Genomic DNA, 19,595 nt, shown 5'->3' with positions numbered 1-19,595 from the left:
AGGGACGGCGGGGCCCTGGGAGCACCCTTACCCTCCCAAGGACACACCCCACCGCCCGCCTGCCCATCTGTGGAGGGAGGGTGGTACCTCCTCGGACTTGAGCTGCAGCAACTTGGCCTCCTGCTTCAGTTTCTCCTTCTCACGCTCCAGCTCAGCAATGGCCTCCCGCAGGCGCTCAGCATCATGGTCACTCTGCTGCCGCTGGATCTCAAGTGTCTGTACCAGCGTCACCTTCTCCTGTGTGGCGAGCTCAGTGAGGTGCAGCTTCTCACCAATCTCCTCAGCCTGCTTCCGAAAGCGCTGGGCATCCTCCTCGGCACGGGCCTGGGCCCGGCTCATCTCAGCCACGCGCAGCTTCAGGCGCTCAGCCTCTGCACTCATCTCCAGCTGCCGCTGCCGCTCCGCCTCCAGTGTCCGCTGGAAACCCTGTGTCTCCTGTGCCAGCTGCTGAGCCATCTGCTCCTTGTCCTCCTGCAGCCGCCGAGCCTGCTCCTGAGCCAGCTCTTTCTGTTGCTGCAGCAGCTCAGCCTCGGCCTTGAGCCGTGTGGCCTCCTGCACAGCCTGCATCTTCTCCTTGAGCATTTTCTCTGCCAGGACCCGCTGCTGTGCCAAGTCTTCTTCTGCCAGCTGCCGCAGGCGTGCTGCCTCCTGGGCCGCCACACTCAGCCGTGCAGCCTCTTCCGCCACCTGCTTCATCTTCTCCGCCTCCTCTTCCAGGAAGCGTTGTGTGTTGTCCTTGTCACGCAGGATGAGCGCGCGGTTCTCGGCCTCGATCCGCGCCTTGAGCTTCCCCAGCTCTTCCATCTGCACGCGCACAGAGAAGAGCTCCTCCTCCACCTGGCTGCGCTGGCGGGCTGCCTCTGTCACCTCCGCCTTCAGCCGCTGCAGCTCCTCATCAAGGATGCTCTTTTGATGGTCCGTCTCCTCCAGCTGTAGCCGCAGGGTCGTCAGCTCCTGTTCCACCTGGGCCTTCTGCCTCAGCGTCTGCTCTGCAAACTTCTTGTGCTTCTCCATCTCTGCGTCAGCCGCCTGCTTCTGGCGCAAGGCTGCCTGTTCCGCCTGTGCCCGCCGTGCTGCCTCCTGCTCGGCTTCCTTGCGCAGCTTCTCCGCAGCAGCCTGTGCCTGAGCCCGGACCTGCGCCTGCTCCTCTGCAGACTGCTTGAGCCGCTCAGCCTCTTCTACTTGCCGCCGGGACTGCGCGGCCTCCCGCTCAGCCTGCTCCCGGGCCTCCTCAGCCTCCTCAGCGGCTCGCCGGGCGGCCTCTGCCTCGCCGCGCAGTCGCTCCAGCACACTCTGCTCCTGCTGCAATGTCTGCTGCAGCTCCTGCTCACGCTGCTGCACCACAAAGGCATGGGCCTTCTCCTCTGCTTGCAGCCGCTTCTGGGCAGCCTCTTGGGCCAGCTGCAGTTGCCGCGCAGACTCCTGTTCTGCTCGCTCCCTCAGGCGCCGGGCCTCTTCCACCTTGGCCTTGAGCCGCTCTACTTCCTCCAGTGCGGCTTTGCGCTGCCGTGTGGCCTCTTCCTCAGCCGCCAGGCTTTTCTGGACGCGCTCCTCAGCCTCACGGCGCCGCTGCTCCTCCTCAGCTGCCAACTGCCGCTGCCGAGCAGCCTCCAGCTCTGCCTGCTCCTTGCTGCGCAGCGTGTCCTCCGCGTTGCTACGGATACGCCCCAGCTCCAGCTCCAGCTCCGCCTTGCCAGCAGCTGCCTTCTCAAAGCTCGCCTTCAGGGCCCGGATCTCCTCCTCCACCTGCCGCCTCTGGCGCAGCGTGTCCTCCACCAGCCCCTTCTGCCTCTCCAGCTCGCTCTCGGATGCCTTGCGCAGCTGAGCCAGGCGCTCCTCGATGTCAGCCTTGTGCTGCGCCGCCTGCTCCTCCAGCCGCCGCCGCTGGAAAGCCTCGTCTTCAGCCAGCCTCCGCAGGCGCTCGTTCTCGGCTTCCTTCTCCTTGAGCGCTATCTCCGCCTCTGTCTTGAGCCTCGTGGCCTCGCCGATGGCGGCCAGCTTCTCAGCAAGCACCCGCTCTGCCTCGGCCCGCTGGCGGGCTGCGTCCTCCTCGGCCAGCTGCCGCTGCCGCTTAGCCTCCTCGGCCAGGGCCCGCAGGCGAGCAGCCTCCTCGGCCAGCTCACGGAAGCGGCCGGCCTCTGCCTCCAGTCTCTGCTTGGACTTCTCGCTGGTGTTCCGAGATTCCTCCTCTGCTCGAGCCTTGCTGGCCAGCAGCACCTCCATCTCTGCCCGCACCTTGGCCAGCTCAGCTTCCAGCTCCTGGCGCTTCTGGTTGGCCTCAGCCGCCTCTCGCTGCAGCCGGGCCAGCTCTTCCTCCAGCAGCTGCCGCTGCTGCTCGCCCTGCTCTGTCTCGGCCCGCAGGCGGATCAGCTCCTGCTCCGCAGCCAGGCGCTGCTGCGCGGTCCCTTCCGCCAGCTGCCGCTGTTTCTCCAGCTCCTGTTCAGCCAGCTCCCGCTGCCGCACGGCCTGCTCCTCCGCCTTGCCGCGCCGCCGAGCCTCGCGCTCTGCTTCCTCTTTCTGCTTCTCAGCTTCGGCCTGTGCCAGGCTCTTCTGCTGTGCCACCTCCTCTGCCTGCAGTCGCAGTCGCAGTGCCTCATTGGCTTTCAGCTGCCAGCGCTCTAGCTCCCGTTCGGCTTCCTCACGGGCCCGCTCGGCCTCAGCCTGTTGCTGAGCCCGCCGTTCGGCCTCTTCCCGCAGCTGTGCCACCGCCACATGCTCCTCCTGCAGGGTGCGCTCCAACTGCGCAGTCTTCTCCGCGAAGGAAGCACGCTTGCTCCGCAGCTCCACCTCTGCGCTGCGCTGCGCTGTCTCCAGAGCTACCTGTACTTGGCGTGCCCGCTCTGCCTCAGCCTGCCGCAGCTGCCTCTCTGCCTCCTCGGCCTGCAGTCGCAGCTCCTCCAGAGCCTGCATGGCCCGCTGCTTCTCGCGAGCAGCCTCGGCCTCAGCCTTGACGCGCAGGGCGAGTTCTGCCTCGGCTTGCCGCTTACGCTGGCTCTCATCCTGCACCTGCCTCCGCAAGCGCTCAGCCTCCTCCTGTGCCTGCCGCTTCTGTGCTTCCGCCTCCTCTGCTCGTGCACGCAGGGCCTGCAGCTCATCCTCAGCCCCGCTGCGCTGGCGCTCAGTCGTCTCTAGCTGCAGGCGCACCACACGGATCTCCTCCTCGATGCGCAGTCGGCTGCGTTCAGCTGCTTCCACTTGCCTGGCCTTGGCCTGGAGCTCTGCCTCTGAGCTCTGTCGCAGATGCTGCAGCTCCTCTTGGACACTACGCTTCTGCTGCTGCGCATCCACTGCAGCCTCCTCCCGCCGCGCTACCTCCTCCTGCATGCGCCGCTGTAGTTCTTGTGCCTCCAGCTCCGCCTGTGCCTTGGCCTGGGCATGCGCCTCAGCCAGCTGCCGCTGCTTCTCCAATGCGGCCTCCACCTCAGCCAGTCGCTCCCGCTCCTCTGCCCGCTGTTGCTCGGCCAGCCTCTGTGGCCACAGCAGAGAGAGGAAGAGAACCAGAGACAGCGTGAGCGTGGGGTGGGTGCGGGCACTCACGTGACACGATACCACCACAGTTCACTTGGACAGCGCGGTGCGGGGGAATCAGGGAGGACAGAGGTCCCAGCCCAGCCAAGGAGATAGCGTGCACCCGCCCAGGGCACTCGGGCAGCGAGCGCAGCCAGCCCCACCGTGCTCACCAGCCTGGGGAAGGAGGCCCAGGCGTCCTCCCCTCTTCCCGCAGATAGGCGACGGAGACAGACGGACAGGGAGAGAGAGAAAGAGCAAAGCAGGAGGCTCGCAGAACCTGCAAGCCGCACCCACCACACAGTCCTGCCTGAGATCTACCTGACGCTGGCAGAGCCTGGCTGCCACCATAGGGCCCCGCTCCCCAACAAGAGGCCATTCCCAAAGCCCAGTGGGGTGGGTCAGGGTGAGGGAGCCAGAGTAAAGACAGTAGTATGGACAGAGGCAGTTAAAAAAAAAGGGATTCTCAAACCAGCAGACCCGAGCCAAGAGGAGGTAGGGCCACAGGCGGACCCAACAGCTGGGTCACCTGGGAGGTGGGGAGGAACTGGACAGTGAACACCCTGCTCAGACAAGGCACCTTGAGAGACACCTCCCAAGCCCCCATGACCTAATGTCCCCTGACTGTTCCCAGAACAAAGGGCCAACTGGAACCAGTGCAGAGTGCCCAGGGAGAATGCACGGGAGAGCCGACAGATGCAGGTGGGGACAGCTGCCAGTGAAGGAGAAGGGAGGCGCCAGCCACCATGGAGAGCAGCACAGGCCAGGCCAAGGTGGGACCTGGGTGAGGGCAGCCGAGCTAGGGGAAGGGGGCACTGGGTGGCACCAGGCAGGAGGGGAGTGAGGACAGCTGCCCTAAGTGGGCTCAGACAGTTTCTGTGAGCTGTATCCGGGGCAGGACAGGGGCAGGAGGGCCCTCCCCACCCAGCCCACACAGCCCCAGCCATACCTCCTCCTCCTCCATGCGCCGCAACGTCTCACTGACGAACTTGATGTACTGACCAGTAAGCGTGGTCAGCTCACTGTAGCGTGTCCGCAGGTCCACATACTGAGGAGGAAGGGCAACAGCAGTCAGCTCTGCCCAACCCTAAGGCCCACCCAGTCCTCATCTAGGTTAGTCTTGGCCTGCCCCCATCCTACCTCCTGGATGACACTCTCTGATCCAGACTGGACCTTGGGCTTCTTGGCTGGGGAGGCCACTGGTTCAAGCTGTGCCTTGTATGTGACCAGCTGGAGCTCATAGTCCTATGGGAGGCATGGTATGGTTGGCCATCTGCTGTGCCCTCGTTGCCTATGCCTGCCCCCACACCAATCTATAGGGTTTCCCAGCATGGCCCAGGCTCAAGTCCAGAGCCCCAGGTCTACCAGCCTGGCCAGCGTGTCCTGGGATGGGGGTCTTGGTGGAGATGGCTGGAGGCCTCACCTTAATGGCATTGATGTACTGCTTGGCGAACCTCTGGCACTCCTCGACCTTCTCACCGTGGCGCTCAATCTCCTCCAGCAGGGCCTGAAAGGGGTTGGTGGTCAGCACAGACAGCTACAGGACACACCCTACCGCCTGCCTCTCCCAGACCCTGGCCTACCTTCTCCTGACGCAGTTGCTCTCGCACAGCCTGAATGTTTGCCATCGGCACAGCCTGGATCTGCTCCTGCCGCCGCTTAGCATCCTGCAGCCAGGCGCTCAGTGGGTCTGCACTCTCACGATAGTAGCGCAGCTGGCGGCCCAGCTGTTCCAGCTCACGCTGCCGCACGTCAGTCTGGGCCAGCACTGCCTGCCAGCGCTCTAGCAGCTGGGTGACCCGCTCACGCCAGCGCTCCACTTCCACGTCCCGCTCACCATGCCGCTGCTGCAGCCGCTCACCCACGTCCTGTGCCCCTCGCAGCTCATCCCTCAGGGCGTCAAACACAGGCTGCTGAGCCTCTGCCTGGGTCCGTAGCTTCTGCTGGGCACAAGAGGGGTGGGTGCTGCTTCAGCTGGGGCCCCCGCTATCTCCCTGCCCCCGGGTGAGGCACAAACCCTGGCACAGTACCTTTAGTGCAGCCTTGGTGGCCTCGAGCTCTGGGAGGGTGGAAGGCACAGCCTGGGCCTCCTTAAGCTGTTCCTCATGGGCCTTGAGAACTTCCTCAGCCCCCTGAGTGCTGCGGATCACCAGGCTGATGGTCTTGAGCCTGGCAGGGAGAGTGGGGATCAGAGCCAGGGCAGGTAGGCTCTAGAGGTAAGACCTGCAGAGCAGATGCTCCAGCCAGGAACAGCAGACAGCAAGATCCTGGGGCAGTCAGTTTTGGTTTGTTTTTTTTTTTTTTAGTTGTAGTTGGACACAACATCTTATTCATTTCTATATGGTGCTGAGGATCCAACCCAGTGGCCCACACGTGCAAGATGGGCGCTCTGTCACTGAGCTGCAGCCCCAGCCCCCTGAGAGTGCAGTTAGTTCTCAGTACTCCAGCAAAATCAAGACTGGCTGAGGGGGACCTCATACCCAACAGCGATACTTCTCTCAAATAGTGTGTCGGTGTTTGTGACTAAAGGGAAGACAAAGGGCAGAAGCACTATTTGTCATACAGTAAGCAATAAATGCCAGAATAAACGCCGAAGGCCCTGGAGTCAGGATGGACAAGGCAGAGACAGAGAGAGATCTCTTCTTACACTTCTGAAAATCAATTCCTAAGAATGTGTGACTTTTTATGTGTCTGCGTTAAAGTGCACTGAAGTAAACAGCAAAGGAAGAATAGAAGAGGCTGGGATGGGGTGGGGCAGGAGGGCAAGTGGAAGAGGCAGAGCCCCGGCACGGGCCCTTCACATCACCAAGAGCTCTGGGAAGAGCCTGATGGGAGGAGAGTGGGGAGCCAGGGGAGCCTCTTACTGCCCAGTCCCTCGACTCTCTTACCCACTGTCTCCATTCCAAAGCTCCTCCTAGGTCTTCCTCCCCAGCCTCCATCAAGAAATCCTTCTCTCAAAATCACAGAGGCCCTCTGTGAGGCAGGCTCTCTCTCCTCTGAACTTACTATCCTGGGCCATTTCCTGGTGTTCCTCTTCCTCCAGACTTGGGCCACACTGGGAGCCAAGGCTCCTCCTCAGTCCTCCCTCGACCTGTACTCCCTTCTGTTCACAACTTGGACCACTCTCTGCTCTAACCCCATCTCCCCGACTCTTCACTGAGTTGCCTGCTGACCCTCCAAGTCTCCCCAGATCAGTCAGGAGCACCCATCCCCTCCACCCTTCTCTCCCTGTCACATCCCACAAAACATCATCAGGACACCCTGTGGGAGCCATCTTCAAAAAACTTCAGAGTTGGGCTGGGGACACAGCTCAGTTGATAAAGTGCTTGACTCACACACATAAGGCCCTGGGTTCAATCCCCAGAACCACACACCCACCCACCCCCACACAAAAAAAAAAAAAAAAAAAAACCCTCACAAACATCAGACTTGGACTCTCTGCCACCCCCACAGCTGCCATGCCAGTCCGAGATCACCACCTCCCAGCCCAGTCATTCGATGTCCCCAACTCATCCAACCACTCTGTCCTTCCTCTGCTCAGAATATCCCTGACGTCACAGGCCTCCCCAGAGCCTGGCCCAGCCCGGCGCTCGCAGGCACTCACTTCTCCAGGTAGATGGCAGACAAGCTGCGGACCTCCTCCAGCTTGCCAAGGGTCAGCTCCAGCTCTGAGCGCAGAGTCGGGGCAGCAGGCGACGGTTCAGGCAGGGCCAGGACCTGCTCGGCCTCGGCTGAGAGTCGGGCAACCCCCTTGCCCAGCCCTTCCACCTCAGCCTGCGCTTTCTGAGGAAAGATTGGGTGGGGACACCCTGATGAGCAGAGCCCAACACAAAGCACCCCCTGAAGGCTGAGGGAGGGGTAAAGTGGGATTGAGAAGCAGAGCGAGGAGAAAGGGGACAGCGCCTGCCTGCTGCTCGGCGATGCGCTGGGCACACTCCCGTGCAGGCTCTTTGTCTAGTGGCAGCCGAAGACGGTGCACAGTGCGAGTCTCACAGGCCTCCAGCTGCAGCCGGATGTCCTTGAGCTCTGAGATGCAGCGCTGACAGCGAGACTCCTCCTGCTCACCTGAGGACACGTTCTGGTCACTTGATTGCTGGGTCCATTGCCTGCCTGCCCTGCCCATACACCAGCCATGCCCACCCCATACCCTGCTCCAAGCTCTGTAGCAGCTGCTGGTAATGGCGGCTACAAGAGCTGTACTCGCGTTCCGCCACCAGCCGGTCCTCTGGCCCAAAGCTGCCAGCATCCTGGCTGTCCCGCAGGAAGGCCTGGTAGTGCAACTCCAGGCTGCGTAGGGCTTGGCGCTGTTCCTCAGGCTTCAACGTGCGGAACTGGGGGTGGACATGGGGGTTAACGTGGGATGAGGCTAGCTGGCTCCCCACAGGACACCACTTCCTCTTCTCCCCCAGAATGTCCATGGCCAGTGGGCAGTCATACCGTGACCAGGGACCAGGAACGGATGAGCTGCACATCACGGCTGAGGCTCTGCCATGCCAGAAGGCTCTTCATGTCCACATGCAGCTGGTGCCACAGTGCAACGAGGGCCTGGTGCTGGGCCTCCAGCCTGGCAGGTCAGGGTCACAGTCAAGGGTTTTGAGGCCCTGCCCACTATCCACCCCTTCCAGTCAAGGACCCCATAGGCCACCCACCTGGTGATGGCTTCCTGGGCTTCCTGGTTGGGTGGGGGCACAAGGAAGCACACGGAGGGCACAGCAGCCTCACTGCCAGAGCTGCTAAGCACTTTCCAGTGAGATGGCTGAGCAGGGCCCATCAGCTGGCACTGGTCACCCTTGTGCACAGTCACCTGGGACAGCCAGAGGTGATGACAATGTGGTCATGCTCATGCCTCTGCCCACCCCCTCCAGTCGGACCGCCCCACCTGGCTCAGCCCTCACCTCCACCTGCTTGTAATCACATACAGCCAGCAGGGGCACAGGGCCTCGGATGGGGTAAGCCGGGTTGCGAGGTTTCAGCTGCACAATGGCCTTGGCTCTCTTGGCCAAGCCAGAGAGGTGCCCCTTATACTCATTCAGCTGCTCCTTCTCATCCTGTGGAGAGGAGCAGAGCTCGGGGTCGACACATGCATGTCTACCTCCAGCAAGCAGCAGACACCCCAGCACCTCCAGGATCAGGGGACTGCCAGGACTGTGGGGCCTTCCTGATGCTGGCGGTGGGGACACTTGGAGGCAGGAGGTATGGCTGGGACAGGCCCCAGGGCCTGGGCCCCAAGCAGATCCTACTCCCTGCATCTGGACTGGATGCCCTACCCCTATCCCAGGTCACCCACTATGTCCTTCAGGGAAAGGGGTCCAGCCTAGCTATACTCTGGCCCCTGCGGTGGCTCTCTTCTCCTTCCTCCCTTTTTAGGAGCAGGTCACTTACCTCCTCCTGTCCGACCAAACCTCACCAAGGGACTGTCCAAGGCTGTGAGCTGGCAGCTGCACTACCTTCTCTCAGGTTGGCATTGAGACTGAAGTCCCAGCCTTTACAGAATAGCACTTTACAGAACCAGCTGCCTCCTCTCACTCTTCCCTCCATTACTGCTCACCCAAAGCACTGTGGCCCCAAGTGCTCCTCACCCCTGCATGCAGGCACCATGACTAGCTGTTGTTCAGCCCTCCACAACCATGTAGCCTGTGCCTACTCCAGCCATGGGGGCCAGAAAACCAGCATTCATGCCCAATCACAGGACTGGTGATAGCCACTACCTTGGGCCTCCACCTGTGTAGGCTATAGGGTGGGAGTTCACACCAGCTCCTGGCAGCAACCTGCCACCAGCCTCTCAGTTCATCACACACCCACCACCCTCATCAGACCTCCCCAGCCTCTGCTGGTCCTCCATCCCCAACTCCTGGGCACCAATGCAGCCCACACCAAGTCAGTCTGTCCCTGTGCTCCTGCCTGCCTCAGCCTCACCTGGGCATCTTGCAGCAGGTCCTCAAGCCGGGTGACAGTGATGGAGCGGTCACAACTGTACTTCCTTCGCAATGTCTCCTGTAGCTTTTGCAGCTGCTCCTCAGCCTCTCGCACATCTGAGAAGAACTGAGCAGGGAAGTAGAAGATCATGCAGGGATGCCCCAGGCCCCAGAAGTGGGGAGCAGACTGAAGGGCCAAGGCTTAAGGCAAGGAGTAGCAGAGCCCAAGAGGACTGGGGAGGACTCCTGAGTGCAGGAAGCAAGTGGGGCAATCGGGGGAGGGCGAGCAGTCAGGGCCAATCCTACTGCCAAGTGTGGTCCGGAGGCACCTTCAGAGTGCTGCAGCTGAGCCACGGTGAGGCAGGGGTCTCACCTGGAAGTAGGCGGTGTTCTCCTTCAGGTGAGCCTCAATACAGCAACACAGCTGTAGCATCCAGCTCCACTGGGTCTGCAGGGCTGCCTGGAAAGACTAAAGGACAAGGACCTCCTCAGATCCCCCACGTGGGACCTAGGGAGGTCCATAGTACCCCATCCCCTCCCCACATACCCCATCTAGGACCAGGGTGGTCCCTATCCCTCTCCCCACCCACTTGGGGCCCAGGAGGGCCCCACAGCTTCTTGCCAACCCCACCTGGGGCCCAAGATGGCCTCCCACAGCGCCTTTCCTTCCCCACCTCTGACCCACGGTAGATCCCTTGGGGCCCATGGGGGCCCCCTACAGCCCTACCTCCACCTAAGCGTCCATGGTATTGCCCCACGGCCCCCAACATCTGGGGGCCGGTGCTGGTCCCCCACAGCCCTGCAGTCCCACCTCACCTCCACTGTAGGCCGTGCAGGGTGGTCCTCTCGCAGCAGTCGGTCTCCAGTATTCTGAATCTCCTTGATTTTCTTTTCCTTCAGCTCCAGTTCACGCATAAGGGCCTGATGCAAGGGAAGAGGGTCTCAGGAATAGTGTTGGAGGCAGACTGGGGTCTATAATCTTCCAACAAACACAATCCAAATCCTGTGCCAGCCTCCATGGAGCCTGAGCTGGAACTGACTGGCCACCCAAAGACTCCCAACAGTGGGGCTGGGTGTGGGCAAATGCAGGAGGGTTCTGGAAGGCCAGACAGACTCACCGAGTAGCTCTCCTTCTTGGCAGCCATGTTGGCATTGCGGTCACTCCAGTCAAAGCCCACCTCCTCCTCCTCCTTCTCATTCAGCCACATCAGCTCTTTGGTAGCAGCTGCCACAAAACCATGCAAGCTGTCCAGGAACCGGAGGCGGGCCTTGGAGGAGTTCTGCGGGCAGGCAGGGAGCATGTTAGCAGACTGCTGCCTGCCCACCTCCCCAGTCCCCGCCGGGTCCCCACTCACCAGCAGCTTGGCATACTGCAGGTCTAGTCGACCCAGGCAGTCACGGAAGGCACCCCGGGGGGCAGGGGAAAGCTGGCCCTGTAGGAGACAAGGAGGATGAGAACTGCCGGGACCAGGCCCTTGCCCACCACCTAACAGCCCACCCAAGGATGCTGCCCACCTCATCGCTGCGCGCCCGCTCGATCTTAGCCCGAAACTCCTCAATGGACTGGTGCAGGCCTCGGTGGCTACCAAGCTGTGCCTCCACACTGGGCAAGTCCACACCCCACTCAGCACTGTCCACACGGCGCTGGTTTTCCTCCACCCAGGCCAGCAGGTCCTGCAAGTAGCGCAGGGTGGAGTCCTCCACCTCGGGTCTCCTCTGTGTGCTCTGCAGGGTCACCTGGGTCACAGGGGCTGCCACGCCTGCCTTCAGCCGGAGGTTGTACTCGGTGCGGATGGCCACCAGGCGCTCATGCAGGCGGTACACCCTGGGGCAGCAGAGGAGTCAGGAGGGTTCAGACAGGTCCCAGGCTCCCAAACCCAGGATCCCAAACCCAGGCTCCCTGGGAAGGGCACAGGCGGACCCCACCTGCGGTACATCTGCTCGCCCTGCGGGTGCCGCCCATCCTTAAGGGTTTGCACATCATTGAACAGTAGCCGGATCATGCCATCTGCCTTGTCCAGGTCCCGTTCCACCTCCCCTGCCCGTTGTGGCCCCTTGCCTGAGGCCAGTAGCCGGACATCCTGCAAGGTGGTCATCTGTGACTCCAAGTCTGGCCACAGGGTCAGTCAAGGCAGCCCCCTTCACCCACTTCCCCAGCCTACAACCCAGGCCTCAGTTTACCCACTGCCCTGGGATCCCCACATATGCTCCTGACAAACTTGTCCACATATCTATACAGGCTAGCTTTCTAAGGGGGCAGGCTTCTGTCCAAAGGAATCCTGCTAGATCCAAGGACCGAGGTCCTTTACAGGCTTGTTCACGGGATCTTGGGCCTCATCCACCATTATGCACACTGTCACTTCTCTCAGTGGGATGCTGCCCAGATCCACACAGACAGCCCTGCACCTTCTGAGCCCCACACTCAGCCAGCAGTAGGACTGGGCATCTCCCCACCACCCCTCCCCTAGTGTTAAGCTGCTGTTGGGATGGGGTGAGCCTGCAAGAGGGCAGAGCAGCCTCTTTGGTGCCCTGCCTGGTACAAAGAGGCCAGTTCTGCCCACAGCAGGAGATCACAGTTGCCCCCGCCCCTGCGTGGGGAGGAGCTAGGCCTGGTTTCTCCCTCCCAGTGCCCCACCCTGCCCACAGAGCCCAGTTAGTCATAGCCCTGGCTGCAGGGCAGGACTGGCTTGGGGTTCCTCCCACCTCCCAAGCCCGCCCCTCACTCCTTCCTTCCCCTCCCCCTCACCGACTGCAGAAGGGCGTCGGCCTGGTTCAACTGCTCCTCGCAAAGCCCAGCCTCCATCTGTAATTTGCTCACAATGCGCTGAAGACACTCCAGCCTGCAGCCCAAAACACAAGACCAGAGACTGTGAGCTGGTGGGCCCACCATGCCCCCTGGCCAGAGAGCAGCTCCCCTCTGCTCTGGCTTCCCTGCCTGCCTGGGGCCCACTGTCCTGCTGGCCAGGAACTCTGGAGCTTGGGTTCCCCAGCCTGGGGGGGGATTTCCTCCCCAGGCAGTGACTCACCCTGGGGTGGCTTCCCTGCCACCACAAGGCCCCACCCACCAGCAGCCTCCCCACACCTACCTCTCAAACTCGCTCCTAAGCTGCTTCTCCCGCTCCAGAATGGCCACGTGTAGCTTGCCCCACTCCTTCTCCACATCCAAGGGGTGGTAGCCAGGGGGTACTTTGAGTTGGCCTGCTTGCACGGCCCCCTAAGATCAGGGACAGAACTAATAAGGCCCAAGCTGCAAATGGTGAGAGTGTTGGGCCCCGAGGTCCCTAGCACCTCCAAACTTGAAACAGCCCTGGTCCCAAAAGTTCAAGCCACACTCTTGAGGGGACCCCAGGCCCTGGGTCTCTAGGGAGCTGCACTCACCTCCCCTCCCCAGGGGATGCCCCACTCACCACACTCAGGGGCACCCCAGTCACTTCCCTACAGCACACCCTACTCGCCACCCTGGGGCACACCCACTTACTTCTAGGGACTGGTAGATGCCCTTGGACCTGTTCTTGTCTGCCTCCTTGGCTGGAAGCTCTGTCTCCTTAAACTTCAAGAACTGGCACCAAAGGATCTGTGGGGACAAGGGTTGTCAGCAGCCCTGCCAAGGCAGACACAGGACCCTGGCCCAAGTGGAAAGGCCCACCTCAATCTCTTCAAAGCTGGAGGGGAACTTGCGCTCCTCAAAGGCAGCAGTGTGGTGCCGTATCCACTGCAGCAGCAGCACCACCAGCTCCCGGTACTCCTGCCACCGAAGCTGCAGCTCCTGTGAGCACATGAGTGAGCAGCTGTTGGAGAGCAACGGGGCTCAAGACACACTCCCCACCCTCCCTGGGGCATCACTCACATTAGCCCTCACCCCATCCTGGGCGCCCGGCACACGGGGCATGGCGTCATACAAGGACGAGACGTAGGTGATGATGGACTTCTCATCAGGCTGAGGGACATCCACATCTGTAGGGGAGGACAGAGTCACAGAGCCTGTGTGGACATGGGAAGGGGAAGAGGAAGGGAGGAGGGCCAGCAGCTCCTACCCTCGGGGTCCAGAAGCCGAGTCACTCCTAGGTCCCGCTCTGCTACAGAGAAGGCCTGGTCCAGGTTCTCTAGGTTGGTTTGACGGTACACCTTATTCATGTCTATGAGCATGGGCCTGCGGATGAAGGCGCAGGTGAGGCAGGCTGGGCCTTCACGCACCCCGGCAGACACAGTCCCAACCCCATACTTACCCTGAAAAATCTGACACACACTAACACCCCAATCCTGCCCACACAGGCAGACCTGAATGGACCCCACTGCCCCACCCTCCAAGAGCCCCAGAGGCTTATAGTGGGGATAGTCACAGATGCAGTGCACTGAGGAGGGATACAGTCAACCTGGGCTCCCTGAAGCCTCCTTGCCTGTCAGGCCCCTTCTGAGGTGTCCACATGAGCAGGACCAGCATCTCACTGTCCTACAGGCTTCAAGGAACAGTGGTGCTCCTAAGAACTCAGGAACAATGGGGCTGGGCCTGCTCACTGGCACCTCGCAGAGGTGGCTGGCTGGCTGGCTGGCATTCATACCTGCAGGCGCCAAGTTCCCATCAGTGGCAGACATCCCTCCTGCCACCCTCTTTGCCCTGACTTGTTTGAAGTTGCCCAGCTGAGGTGCCCCAGACCCACAGCCCCCCTCCACCTGCTGGGGCCACGTACTTGTGCCGGTGGATAATGGCATTGAAGAGGCGGCCATCACGCCAGCTGGAAGTAAAATTGTCGCAGCGCAGGCCCTGGTAGCCCTCCACCATGCGCTGTGACCACAGCAGCAGCTTCTCCTTGGCTGTCATGTCCTCTGACTGCCCGCTCACCTGGATGTCTGAGATCTGCCCCACACAGTAAACAGAAGCAGAGGCTTAGCTCTGGCCACCCAGGTTGACCAGCTGGCCACCCTGTGTGATACCCATGATCACTTGCATGGGAGCAGGGGTGGCTCAGCACCCAACTAGGGTATATAGGGGTCACCAGGCCCCAGGTGAGGTACAGTGGGGCCCCCAGGGTTCTTTCCCACTGAGATACACCACATGGAAGACCAAAAGCCCGGGCCACTGCAGCCAGCAACTGCCACAGAATAAGTCAGTGCCCCAACCCCACTAACACCACGTGGTAGACACTCTGGATTCTCCTTAGCTAGAGAAGCCTGGGATACACCCTCCGCATCCAGAGACTAGTACAGAGTACAGCTGGTAGACAGCAGGCACAAGAAGGGTAGCTGAAGACCCCCAGAGCCTTCCCAGAACCCCCAAACCTAGAAAAGGCTGTTGAGGTGGCATGTGGGGACAGGTCAAGGCCTCCTCTCTGGTTGCAGGCCAGGGTGGGGAGTCTCTGGGGGCTGGGCAGGATGTATGCCTGGCACTCTGTCCAGTCTCAGGGCTGGGTCTGCCAGTCTGCCTGCTGTCAGTACATCTGCCAACCTACCCCTAATGTCTGCCGGCCTGCCCGCCTGTGACTCAGCTGCGGTGCCAGCCTAGCTCTTCTGCCTAGATCTCAGATTTGTGGCTTCCTGTGCGGCCAGCACAGGCAATGGTGAGTCAGCCAGAGCAGCCCCTGCAGCTCCAGAAGCTTCCCCAGGGCAGCCAGGAGAGAACACATTCTTCTCCAAGGAGGCTCTGCGGCCCTGCCTAGCTGGGGCCAGAGGGCACAGGATAGGCAGGTCTTGGAGAGAAGCCTGAGCCTTCAGGCTACAAGCCAGCCCAATAGGAAAACACCTCCTCCTGAGCGCACCCCAGCCAGAAATCAAGCCAGCTAACCAGTCAAAGAGCCCACAGCAACCCCAGAGACATCTAGGGGCAGCCACTTTACCTGGAAGTGCAGGATGATTGTCCAGATCAGGCCTAGGGTAAGCTTGGGGTTGCCATCAGCGATGTCATCATTCCTGATGTTCACCAACTTCACCTGTGAGCAAATAGCTCTCAGTCGCAGCTCACTGGGCAGCATCTCAGGAAGGGTACGTGGGGCCTACAGCCTGTAGCTGGCTGACAGCCTTACCTGGCGGTGCCGGAGGTAGTCCAGGGCAATCTGGACATTCTGCAGCTTATGGAAGCGCATCCTCCCCTTCTCCCGGGGCTGAGAGGAGGCATGGCATAGTCAACATCAACATGGCAGCTGCAGTCCCAGCCCCATCCCCCAGTACCCCCAAAGCAGCTGCAACAACTAAACCAAGGTCTTCCCCAATGGGTCAGCAGCCCCTCAAACATCCCAGATTCACCCTCCCCAGTTGCAAAAAGGAGGCCATCAGCCCAGGGGCCGGGAAGGGCCTGGGCCCAGGTCCAGCAGGGGCTTGGGAAACCAACCCAGGCTGTGGGAAGGAAGGAAGGGGGTGGGGGGAAGACAATAGCCAGGAAGCTGTGGGTGGAGGGCAGTGGCACTGGAGGTGTGTCCTCCTGCCCAGTGATGGCAGCCACTTCTTTTCATGGGTCCCGGGCCCAGACCCAGGTATAGCAGCAGGCAGGACAGCAGGCAGCTTGAAGCACAGCCATCTACCCGCCCAAGAGCCAGGAGTGGGTCGGGCCAGACTAGCTGCCAGCCCAGGTGAGTTGGGCTCCACAGTCTCAGGGAGCCCACGTGCCTCTGTGGCCAACGGGCACAACCACTCACCAGACGCAAGCTCCTGATTACGTCCCGCTCCCTCGGCTGCCCAGCCAGAGCACAGCAAAGGGTAAAGGGCAGAGGTCAAGATTCAGAGTCCAAGCAGCAGAGAAACCAAAGCAGAGCAGAGCATGAGGTTACTGTGTTAGGACTCCAATGCAGAAGACAGCAGCCCATAGCACAGGGGTGGTGGCCACTCCCCAGCCAGGCTGTCAGCTGTGATGCCAACACCCTGGACGTGAAGGCACAGTGGGGGGACTGCTTCCAAGGAGAAGGCAGGAGGGGGGCTGAGCTAGACAGTTTGGGCAGTCAGGAAAGACCTCAGGGAGGTAAGGCAGGCAGGGGCATTGAGGGTGATGCTGGCAGGACCACAGAAAAGGGCAGGGGCACATACCAGGCTGTCCCCAGAGAGGACCTCCAGTAGAGAGATGAGGTTGTGGCCATCGCGAAGGTCTTCATACAGGTCACTGATGTGCCTTTGGGCCTGTGGGAACAGCAGGGCTAGAGTGGCCACAGATTCCCCAGGGCCACCAACAGCCCAGAGGCAGGGGCAGAGAAAAGTACTGGGCACTGGCACCAAGGGGAAAGAGGCAGGGGCATGAAGCATGCTCATGCCTCTGCTTAAGCACCTACCTCTGCCCTCCAGTGCTACAGCAGAGACCAAAGGAAGAGAAGGAAAGAGACGGAGCGGAGCGTGGGAGGAGAGGACAGAAAATAACAGGTTTCAGAGATGAAAGGGGAATGCAGCAGTGGAGGACACCCTGGGGCAGGGGCCATCTGCCGCACCCTTCCCTCCTGCACTCACAAGCAGGTGCCACCAACCTTGATGAGGTGTTTGTTGACCCACTTGGTGAAGGTCTTCTTCTGCACACGGTCCCGCTCATCTGGGGAAGACAAGTCCAGTTAAGCTGGGGCCTGGGAAAAGCCCAGGGAGGCCCCAAGAGGTGACCATGGTGCAGACATGAAAGTTTGGCTGGCCAGATCCTGCCTGAGGAAGGCCCTGCAACAGCCCCCGCCTCGGTGCCCACCTCAGGCCTCTCCCAGATCACATAAACCCTCCTCCTCCGGCACGGCCAAGACCTCATATACCCAGGCCCAGCAGCCCTGGTCCAGGCAGGGGGCTGGGCCCAAAGTGCCTCTGCTCAATCTCCCTATTGTCTCCCAAGAAGATGGGAGGTCCAGAGCTGCTGCACCAGGGCGCACAAGTCAAAGCCTGTCCCACCCCACACACTGCCTCTACATGAGGCTAAACAGGGACACAGCAGGGCCAGGGCTAGGCCCTGATGGGGCACTGTAGGGGAAGCTGTGTCCACCTGACAGGGCAATGGGCCTCCCCTCCCTGCCACTTTGATCCCACACTAAGGTCTCAGAAGCCAATCTGTGTTGAGCACGGGCAGTTGGCCCCCCCATCTGAGTCTGGCCCCAAACCCAGACCCCCAGTCTATGCCCACACCTCCCACCTAGAGCAAGGGCTTCCTGCCACAGAAAACATTATTTTCTGCTGCAGAGGCCTGCCCTGCCCAGAGGGTGTACCCACTACCTTTCTTGCCCTCAGAGGCCCTGAGCACAGCCAGGTAGAGGTTGTCCTCAGAGCTGGTTCTCTTGCCACCCAGGCCCTCAGGCTCGGGCACCCGGAGCCGATGCTGAGACATGGTGCTGCCGGCCCCTGACTCTCAGTCTCTCAGCCCCCAGGTGCTGTTGCTCTGGGCAGCCCCTCGTGGCACACAGACTGCTGAAGGCTGGCGGCTGCACTGGATGCAAACTCCACACAGGCTAACTCATAGCCCTAGTCGCAGTGGCTGCGGCCACTCCCTACAGGCTGTACTCCCCAGCAAGGCTGCCCCGCCCCTAGAGCCCCACCTCACTCAGTCCCCCAGAGGGGAGTGTCCCAGCGGGAAGGAGGAAGGCAGCCCCTCCCCCACAGCCACACCCTCAGTAGCCAGAAACAGGAAACTGGGGTTTCCTCACCCACCCTGCCACAGCAGCAGGACCTGGGGGTGCAGGGGAGGGGCTGGCACTGGTACCAGGACCCCAGAGAATTCACCAACCCCACAGCCACCCAGAATGAGCCTTCATCACACAGGGAACGGAGAAGGGTCCCCAGAGAGCTGCGGGGGGGAAAAGCTAAGGCCACACCCATTCTCAGAGAACACTAGAGTCACTCCTTGGCTGGCCCACCTTCCTGCTGGGTCTGGCTCTAAAAGGAACCCCCAACCTGTGTGACACCTTGGGGAAGGGAGCCCACTGCCCCTCTGTTTCCTAGAGTTCCCCAGCTCACACCTTCTCAGACCTACAGTAAGAAAGACCATGCCCTATCCCACGGCCCCCACCTCAACGAGGTTGCTCTATCCAAGCTCAAGGGCCTGCCTGGCTCCTGCAAGATCCCTTAGGGGCCGGGAGAAGCCCAGCCCAGGCAAGCCAGGCAGAGCACACCTCAGGCAAGAGCAGAGCATAGCAGAGCTCTGACTCATCCAAGTAGGCCAGTCCAGCCGAGCTGCAAGGACCTCTCCCCTGGGGGAAATGCTGGGGCAGAGGGGAGCACCCCAAGGGGCACAGCCAGTGAGTCAGAGTTGAGGAGGGGCCCTGGGCACTGTGACTCACTCAAAAGGAAACCGCACCTGGGGGCAGGATGGATAGGGGGCTGTTTGCAGCCGGGTGAGGCTCAGAGATAGCAGCTGCTCCAGGTTGTAAAAATATATAGAGGATCTGGGCAAAGGGTACAAGGGCCTCTGGATCCCTCAGGTCAGCGGACAGAGCGGCTTATGGCCAGCATCTAGAACTGCCCAGCCCAACCAACTGCTGTAGGAAAGAATGCACCACCCAACCACAAGAATTTTCCAGTCCACGCATCTGGCTTGATGTGCTCCAGCTGTGAGCTGTGGAGGAACACCCCCCCTCCCACAGCACACAATTCTGGGGAAAGCTCACCCCATTCCCTATGCTTGCTGCTCCCTGTGCCCACAAGAGGGCACCAAAACCCCACTGGCCCAGGGTCTTGAGCCAGGCAGGGGCCCTTAAGGCCCCACCCTAATGCCTAAGAGCAAGGCTAGCTCCCAGGATTCTGCCATATGTCTTACACCCCCCACCTCTGAGAGTACCCCTCAGCCTCCAACAGGAGACCTTCCTGTTCTGCCCCTTCTGGCCCAGCAGCCCCCATAACCCTAGTAGACATCAACTCCTTAACCTCCAAAATCCCAAATCTGACTCCACACTAGTCAGGGCTTGGAATGCAAGTGTGCTTGAGAGCTTCTCACACCCGCAACACGTGCCCACCCCTCCCTAGGCAGGACCCTCCTGAGCAAGAAGCTTGTCCTACTGGGGAACCACACTCGCAGTAACAGGGTGAGTTTCTGCTGCAGGAGCAGGCTGTCATTCTGTTGAGGGGCACAAACACCCATGCTTCTGGGAATGGGCCAGAGATGGGCACAGGGCATTCAGGCAACAGCTGGAACTTGGGGGAGCCAGTACTGGATACCCATGATGCATGTGGCCCTCTCCCCATGCTCCAACCAAGCCCATTCTCCAGTCTTCTTCCTGCTCCCAGGCCAGCTCCAGC

The 19,595-nt window shown here is 61.0% G+C and overlaps 1 protein-coding gene across 21 annotated transcripts in view; it reads right to left on the bottom strand.

Moving 5' to 3' along the window:
• The window catches only part of Plec (plectin), a 57,102-nt gene that overhangs the window by 7,399 nt on the left and 30,108 nt on the right, over positions 1 to 19,595 (bottom strand). For 11 of the 21 annotated variants that reach the window (XM_058580802.1, XM_058580803.1, XM_058580804.1 and 8 more), the window contains 31 exons: positions 16,862 to 16,923; positions 16,434 to 16,523; positions 16,049 to 16,084; positions 15,440 to 15,517; positions 15,254 to 15,346; positions 14,111 to 14,277; positions 13,457 to 13,572; positions 13,270 to 13,376; positions 13,069 to 13,188; positions 12,901 to 12,996; positions 12,509 to 12,636; positions 12,169 to 12,262; positions 11,349 to 11,503; positions 10,938 to 11,247; positions 10,778 to 10,855; positions 10,541 to 10,702; positions 10,239 to 10,343; positions 9,796 to 9,891; positions 9,424 to 9,549; positions 8,403 to 8,555; positions 8,157 to 8,311; positions 7,945 to 8,071; positions 7,655 to 7,838; positions 7,415 to 7,572; positions 7,112 to 7,290; positions 5,538 to 5,676; positions 5,091 to 5,447; positions 4,931 to 5,014; positions 4,648 to 4,752; positions 4,457 to 4,555; positions 88 to 3,468 (listed from right to left, as the gene is read on the bottom strand). In XM_058580802.1, the coding sequence (XP_058436785.1) occupies positions 88 to 3,468; positions 4,457 to 4,555; positions 4,648 to 4,752; positions 4,931 to 5,014; positions 5,091 to 5,447; positions 5,538 to 5,676; positions 7,112 to 7,290; positions 7,415 to 7,572; positions 7,655 to 7,838; positions 7,945 to 8,071; positions 8,157 to 8,311; positions 8,403 to 8,555; positions 9,424 to 9,549; positions 9,796 to 9,891; positions 10,239 to 10,343; positions 10,541 to 10,702; positions 10,778 to 10,855; positions 10,938 to 11,247; positions 11,349 to 11,503; positions 12,169 to 12,262; positions 12,509 to 12,636; positions 12,901 to 12,996; positions 13,069 to 13,188; positions 13,270 to 13,376; positions 13,457 to 13,572; positions 14,111 to 14,277; positions 15,254 to 15,346; positions 15,440 to 15,517; positions 16,049 to 16,084; positions 16,434 to 16,523; positions 16,862 to 16,923 (7,340 nt within the window). Of the gene's footprint in view, positions 1 to 87; positions 3,469 to 4,456; positions 4,556 to 4,647; positions 4,753 to 4,930; positions 5,015 to 5,090; positions 5,448 to 5,537; positions 5,677 to 7,111; positions 7,291 to 7,414; positions 7,573 to 7,654; positions 7,839 to 7,944; positions 8,072 to 8,156; positions 8,312 to 8,402; positions 8,556 to 9,423; positions 9,550 to 9,795; positions 9,892 to 10,238; positions 10,344 to 10,540; positions 10,703 to 10,777; positions 10,856 to 10,937; positions 11,248 to 11,348; positions 11,504 to 12,168; positions 12,263 to 12,508; positions 12,637 to 12,900; positions 12,997 to 13,068; positions 13,189 to 13,269; positions 13,377 to 13,456; positions 13,573 to 14,110; positions 14,278 to 15,253; positions 15,347 to 15,439; positions 15,518 to 16,048; positions 16,085 to 16,433; positions 16,524 to 16,861; positions 16,924 to 17,579; positions 17,848 to 19,595 lie in introns of those variants that run through there. The other 10 variants (XM_046449159.2, XM_046449165.2, XM_046449156.2 and 7 more) reach the window with 5 other exon arrangements.

Source organism: Marmota monax, unplaced genomic scaffold (assembly GCF_021218885.2).
Source record: "Marmota monax isolate L192 unplaced genomic scaffold, Marmota_monax_Labrador192_F-V1.1 WCK01_AAM20220418_F8-fsc00073, whole genome shotgun sequence".
Classification (NCBI taxonomy): Eukaryota; Metazoa; Chordata; class Mammalia; order Rodentia; family Sciuridae; genus Marmota; species Marmota monax.
This window is presented reverse-complemented; position numbering and strand designations above follow the sequence as displayed.